Below are 6945 nucleotides of genomic sequence, written 5' to 3'. Positions count from 1 at the left end.
AAAAAAAAAAAAAAAAAAAAAGATGACTGGATTATGAAAATACTTCCACATTTCACAATTCACAGTATTCCAGCAAGTGTAGTGAACAAACGTGCCGAGTTTTTATTGGAAACGTGCAGCAGGGGGGCGTCCTACTGGGAGCGACCTCTGCTGCTTTCCGCATTTCTCACAGGGTACAAGTATGGATGCGCCTGCAAAAGTCGAGGGAGGGAGAGGGTCGGGGGGAAGGTAAATGTTATATTGTGTGTGTAGAGAATCTAAGCCCAGTGTCGAGGTTTTAGGGTTTTACCATAGCTTCTTTTGCGGTTGGCCGTTCCTGATGATCATAACGGAGCAACTTGTCCACGAAATCAATTGCCTACAAGAAGGAAAATAAGAAGAGTATGCATAATTGAGCTAGGGAATGTATGTTCCTTGACTATATGTTGACAGCTGTATTTCTTACCTCGGGGACAGCTAAATGCTGATTTTCAGCGTTAATGAACTTCGACCATGGTTTCCTGCTATGCCTGAATCAAATAACAGTATTTTATACATTATAAATGAAACATATTCTTTCACAAAATATTAGTCTTGTACATGGGATTGACACTCACCTTCCAACAAGGGCTGCAAGGTTTGGATCTAATTCTAAATGATACTTATTTAGATAAGCATTTAATTCATCCGTTCCTAATACCTGTGATCCATCAAAATTCAAAACTAAGAAAAGTTTCGACAAGTAAGAATTTCAAGTCCACCATCCATATAAAGTCAAGGAAAAAAACACTGAAGAATAAGCGTCACATAGTAGTATGAATGATATTCCTAGTTCCTGTTTATACTTGCAATGAATACAGTAATTCACGATGGATTTACTGCCTTCACTTTACAGTCTTTACTAGGAAACTAATTGTTCTGGTATGGTTGATTCAGAATTTCAGAGTACCTCAAATTAATGATATATTAAGAAAACATGGGCAAACTAATAAAGTGCAAGGGGCGTTCCAATCACTGTCTCAACCATCTCCATATGAACAAGTTAGAAACAATATAATTTCACATTGACAAAAACTCTGGCCAGCACATTTTACCTTAGCAATCTTGACAAGTTGATCGTAATTGTCATGTCCATAAAAGAATGGCTCTTTCCGGAATATCTATAAAGCAAAATTTGTTGATAAATAATCACCATAAACAAGATAACAAAGCATTTGAATGTTAAAATGTAAGTATACTATTAACTAGAAAAAAGAAAGACTTCAAGGTCAGCATTCCTCACCATTCCAGCAAGCATGCAACCTAAGCTCCACAAATCCAGCGAGTAATCATAGTCTTGTAGATCAACAAGAAGTTCAGGGCCTTTAAAATACCTGTAAAAAGTGTCAGTGCGGTTGGTAAAGGTTACAGCAGAAAAGCACATAAGCCCCTATCTACTACAATATAGTTAAGTTTTGTAACTAGCTAGTAGCGGCAATTCATTAAGTAGCATAAGATTAGCATAGTAACAGACTAACAGGTGTATCCATAGTCAATGCATGCAGCAGAAGAGATTATATATCCTTTTTATTTACTAAAGTAAGCAAGAATGGTTGTATTTATATAATACTTCTACACATATACCCAAATTTCTTTCATGAATAAAGGAACGCTTCCACTGAAATAAGTCATGCAGCGTATGAAGATTTTAGACTCATTTCTAAACTGATTGCCATTTCGCATCAACTCTAGTATCTGGAACAGTAAACACGCATATATTATACCCCATAAAACGATTTTTTATTTGTTGGTCCCAATTTTTTACCATCTTTGATAGTTTGACCCTTGAATTCTAAAAGTAGCCAGATGTAATTCTTCAACTAGGAATAATTATTCAACATCATTCTATCTATTACTGGTTACATTAATACCTTGCTGAGGTCCACCATACCTTAAAAGCATACTAGAATCCAAAATAAAAGTTAAACCTTATAGGATATCATCCAAATTAACAATTAACAGCTTTAATAATGGAGAACTGATGGTAGCTACTTTGTAGATTTGGAACTTGAGGAACCATGGAGAACTAACTGCAGCTACATTGTGTAGTTGGCGGACAGTGGAGACCTATTAGTAGCTACCTTGTATAGTTGGAGGACCATGGGTGGCCACATTATAGATAAGGTTTAATGTGTTTAGGAGGATAAAGAAAGAAATGGACCAACAAGGAGTACATCCCTCAATGAATTAAATCCATCAATTAGCGTAGTAGACCTTCTAAAGCAAGTTCTAATGTTCTATACATGTGTGTTGTATGACAAACGAAAACATAGATTTATTATTAAGCCGCGAGTATTTCTACAAGCAGAACTCCCAGAATGGATGGAAATATGGAATTCAGAATATTTCATGGGGGCAAGGGCAGCATCTTGTTTTTTTCTCTAGACCATGTAGAGAACCTAAGGTGTAATTGTGCACAAAGCACGACAAAAAAATAATACGGAGTAATAAATGAGACAAAGGTACAGTTGAAATTCTTTTCCCAAACCTAAAACAGGTCCGTTAATAACTGTCACAAGGTACAATTGACTGCTGTATCCAAATTCATATTATCATTCTTAAGACATTAGACATAGATTGAAATTAAAGCCTAAGCATACAATTTTCTATTGAGAACACTAAGGATTCAAGTTCCAAAATAGTAGCAGTTAAAAATAGACCACACCTCCAAACCTCCAACATAAGTTTACAACAAAAATGAAGTAATTCTAAAACAAATTTTAAAATGTCTAGTTGATAGAAAGCTGCCAACCAGACAAATAAAGTGCATAAACCAGAAGAGCAGAAAACAAACCTAGAGGCCACACGGACATTATATTCTTTCCCAGGGTGATAAAATTCTGCGAGTCCCCAATCTATTAGCCAAAGTTTCCTCTTCTCATGATCAATAAGGATATTGTGAGGCTTCACATCGCGGTGCATGATACCTTGAGAATGACAATAATCTAATGCCTATGCATAGAGATTGTACAATGGTTACTTTTTTAGCAGACAGAAATCTTCAAATAAATCACTTAATAAGGCTAAGGGGAAAAACTAAGAGGAAAAATCAGTTTAGTAACAGTAAAACACACCCAAACAAATAAATAAATAAACATTATATGCCAAAGAACTTATTTGGTAGAGAAAGTGATAAGAGCTTCAATAATACTATACTACATTTAGTGTCTTCATTTCCTACCCATCAGAAGAAGATTGGCAATACCCCTCCTCCCTTTATGCTCAACCAGTATTTAACATCACTTTCTGATTTCTATTTTGTCCTTCAATCACCAATCCTACCCCAGATAATTAAGAATGAGTACATTGTTTTTATTCAAGACAATTATTTTAGAGCAGTTATATTAAAGAAAGACCATTAAAAAGAACATGCAGAGAAAACTTGCCTTGAGAAGTTCATAAGTATAATATCTTATGTCAAAGTCAGAAAGAGTTGGGTAAAGCACTTTAAAATCTGTGTTATTCACATATTCAAAAACAAGGCTTGGAGTCTTTGACTGCTGATCTCTGACAATATCAAGCAACTTCACAATATTTGGACCGCCACATAGATTCTGAAGTATTTTAATCTCCCTCTTAATCTGCATTTTACAGTAATTTCCAGAATAAGTGTGTAATCAATTGCGTAAAACAACGTATTTTCACTAATAAGTAAAAAGGAAACCTTACTATCAATTCTAGTAAATAACAATTCATGTCATAAAGATTTTGCTATAAAGTATTTTAAAAATTCTGAGACAATTTAAAAACATTATAACTACCACTATGTGATTGAGGGTTGCTCAGTTAATGATATCCAGAAACGATTTCGAATAAGAAATATCTCAATCCCATATTTGGTCACTTTAAACAAGTGGGAAACAGGCATCCCTCATTGTAGTAAAAATAAAAAGGCAGTTGGGGTTATTAGTGAAGGAATCATAAATCATTACCAAGGGGATTGAAATTATTGAACCAAACAACTCCTAACCTATTTCTGTTCATTCTATTGAAATAAGAGGACATTATGCTGCTTAATATAGTTGTAATGAAAACAAAGTTCAAGCTTTTGGCTGAGTTACAATAGGAGATATTCAATACTGCTAAGGATCTCATGTTAACTAGAAGAATATCATTAGTAACCTACTGATAGTGAGATGCAAAAAGACATTCCCCCTAGAGAGCCAAGTTGGATGTTTACGTGGCAAAAGCATCAGAGCCTGAACATATATTGAATAAGTGAAATACATCCCAATTCAAATTCCTAGCCCCAAGATTCTCATAATAGGTGAACCCATTTGTACTGTCAATGTAATAAGAATTTATGCTTTGCTCATTCCAAAGTCCATCCATTTAGAAAATGAAAAAAGATATATTTTATGGGCTCTTGTCTGGAAGTTAATGCAGTTATCCAAGAGCCTCCACTAAAGAAAATGAAATCAAAGGTAAACATTCTAAAATGGCATCACCTTTACTTCCAATCAATGTGTTTGTTATAACTTATGAGGGACGAAATTGCTTGAATGAAGCAACCACCTGTGTAATTACCATGGGAACTTTTACTATTCTCAAACTTTGTAGTAATTCCTTTCTTATCATTTTAACATAATATAGTACAGAGCATATGATTAGCCATGGTGAAAGACTGCAACACTTCTAAAAGTTTATTCAAGGAACTTATTTTCACAAGTTGTAATTTTACATTTAATAATAATAATCTACAAAGTTAGGGGAATCTTAAAATGGCTTCACTATAAGTGTACTCATCATTTGATTGAAGTCATATCTAATGACTCTTAACTAAGAAGAGTTCTAAAATAGTTGAATGATGCATAAATGAGCACTCCCAGGGGATAACTTTCACTGGTAACAATGCATATAATCTGACAAAAGCTCAATTTAGGCATACAATGTTAAGCCTATATGTGGCTAATATTATCTTTGTTAGTTTATCAATTCCTATAGACTAGCTTAGTTGTAACCTCCTACTAATTCTCCTCCCTTGTACACTATCTATAGTGTGTTAATCTTTCTTCATTTAATGCAATATACACTTAGTTCATACTCTTACGTGGTATCAAGACTCAAGAGCTTGAATCTCCTAGGAAGTTTTTTTTTTCTTCTCTCATCCTCTGTTAGTTTATCAGTTCAATTTACATTCCTGTAGACTAGCTTAGTTGTAACCTCCTACTAATTCTCCTCCCTTGTACACGATTTATAGTGTGTTAATCTTTCTTCATTTAATGCAATATACACTTAGTTCATACTCTTACATACAAAACACCTTGACAAATCCAGCCTAGAAATTAGCCATTACACCATAGGATTGTCTCATAGCTCCTTTTCACTTGCATATGAAATTCAAACCAAACAACCGAAGCCTATTTGTATTATGCTTGGACAGGCAATCAAAGTAAATAAGGCAGAAAATGGAAGAAAAATCTAACCTTTTTCTTCTTAACAGGTTTAAGTATTTTGATAATGCATTTCTCGTTATTTGTGGAGTGAATTCCCTCAAAAACCTCGCTGTACTTTCCCCTTCCAACCTTCCTAACTACCTCGTAATCATCCTGCTCCCTGCAGTTAACACCAAAAAAAAAATTAAAATAAAAAATGAAACAATCTCAATAAATAAATAAGTTTCAATTACTAAATAATATAATCAATTACCCCCATTGAACAGTCAGGGACTCGTAATCCCAATACTCTTTAGGGCGAATCAAATTGATGTCGGTATAAACCCGGGCCTTGGAGGGGGCGCCGGGTCGGCGAATAGCTTTTCCAATCTTCTGCGCCAGGGTCTCCGACAAGGACACCAGCGGGCGGAAGGATTGCGGCGGCAAAAGCAGACCGTGACGCGGGGGATTCCGTTGCAGTGCAGGAGAAGGCGGGAACCCTAACGGCGGCAGACAACGGTGGAGAAGGAAGGGAAACGACGTCGGATGGGAGATGAGGAGGCGATTGTGGTAGCTGGAAGCGATGATGTGAAAGGGCCTTACGGCCATAAACGAAGGAAGAAGAAGTTATAAATTTGACGATGACCAATGCAGAGAGTACACAACCCCCTCTTTCTTCCTCATCTCAACGCTACCTTTTTTCTCTTTCTAATTTTCTGTGCTTTCTTTTTTCCCTTTGCGTCTAGAATTTTACTCCCAGTAAATTATTTTCTCTTTGTTCTATTTCTTTTTTTTTTTTTAAGTAAATTAGCTTCGAATGCAATAGGCTAGTGAAGTGTGATTCTCACATCAAATTGTCACATAAATTTTTGACAAAGGTGTCAAATAGCTCAATTTATTATTCGCAAGTGTTCAATTAATCTATTGTTCTAAAATAAGATCTAATTGATCATATTTACTTTTAAAATTGTGTTAGCTTAACATTTTCTCCAAGGTTTCATCAAGTAATTTTTTCATAATGTTGACATGAAATTTAAATAAAAATAATTTGATAACTTGTTTCATTGTTGACTGGTCCGAACCTATAGAAAATCGTTATTTTCTCCCTCCTCATCTTCACCACCATCATTGTGGCTGTCAATCTGAAAACAAAATCAGCAGCTTCTCTTGGCTTTGGACTACCATTTAGACTCTCCATTGTGTGCTCGTGAAAGGTTGGTGAGTGATAGCACCATCGATACTCTGCACATTCAAAATGAACATAATAAATGCACTCATTAAATGTCTAGTTCAAAGTTTCATAGCAAATTTAGTTTGAAACACCTCATAGATTATAGGATATTTTATAGTTAGTGCATGCCCAACCAAGGCAACTGAAGCAAACATGAGAAATGAAATTTCAAATTGTGAATAGGAGCACAAAGGAATAAGTTCTGCCTCCGAGCATGTTCACGATGAAGTGCCAAGCTAAGGCCAAAGTCATTGCTCTGTGATGGAAGGTTTGAAAGACGTGATGATTTGACATTTTTGTCCACAAAGGTTAAATTCCATC

The 6945-nt window shown here is 35.3% G+C and overlaps 1 protein-coding gene across 1 annotated transcript; it reads right to left on the bottom strand.

Moving 5' to 3' along the window:
* Window positions 1-105: 105 nt before the first annotated feature.
* On the bottom strand, window positions 106-6123 carry LOC116021116 (casein kinase II subunit alpha-2-like). The gene is made up of 10 exons (XM_031261726.1): window positions 5668-6123; window positions 5445-5574; window positions 3405-3599; window positions 2813-2970; window positions 1262-1352; window positions 1074-1139; window positions 597-679; window positions 446-509; window positions 290-358; window positions 106-191 (listed from the first exon to the last, which is right to left on the bottom strand). Exons 1-10 carry the CDS (start codon window positions 6000-6002, stop codon window positions 132-134), a joined length of 1251 nt encoding a protein of 416 aa, XP_031117586.1. The 5' UTR covers window positions 6003-6123; the 3' UTR covers window positions 106-131.
* Between the last annotated feature and the right edge of the window lie 822 nt (window positions 6124-6945).

Source organism: Ipomoea triloba, chromosome 5, assembly GCF_003576645.1.
Source record: "Ipomoea triloba cultivar NCNSP0323 chromosome 5, ASM357664v1".
Lineage (NCBI taxonomy): Eukaryota > Viridiplantae > Streptophyta > Magnoliopsida > Solanales > Convolvulaceae > Ipomoea > Ipomoea triloba.
This window is presented reverse-complemented; position numbering and strand designations above follow the sequence as displayed.

Bases quoted from the DNA above. Each gene is read 5' to 3' on its own strand.
- LOC116021116 (XM_031261726.1), bottom strand. From the start codon at position 6,002: ATGGCCGTAAGGCCCTTTCACATCATCGCTTCCAGCTACCACAATCGC. The intron at 2,971-3,404 runs GCAAGTTTTCTC...CTCTATGCATAG, and splicing joins ATACTTATGAACTTCTCAAG to GCATTAGATTATTGTCATTC. The intron at 192-289 runs GTAAAACCCTAA...CGACTTTTGCAG, and splicing joins CAACCGCAAAAGAAGCTATG to GCGCATCCATACTTGTACCC.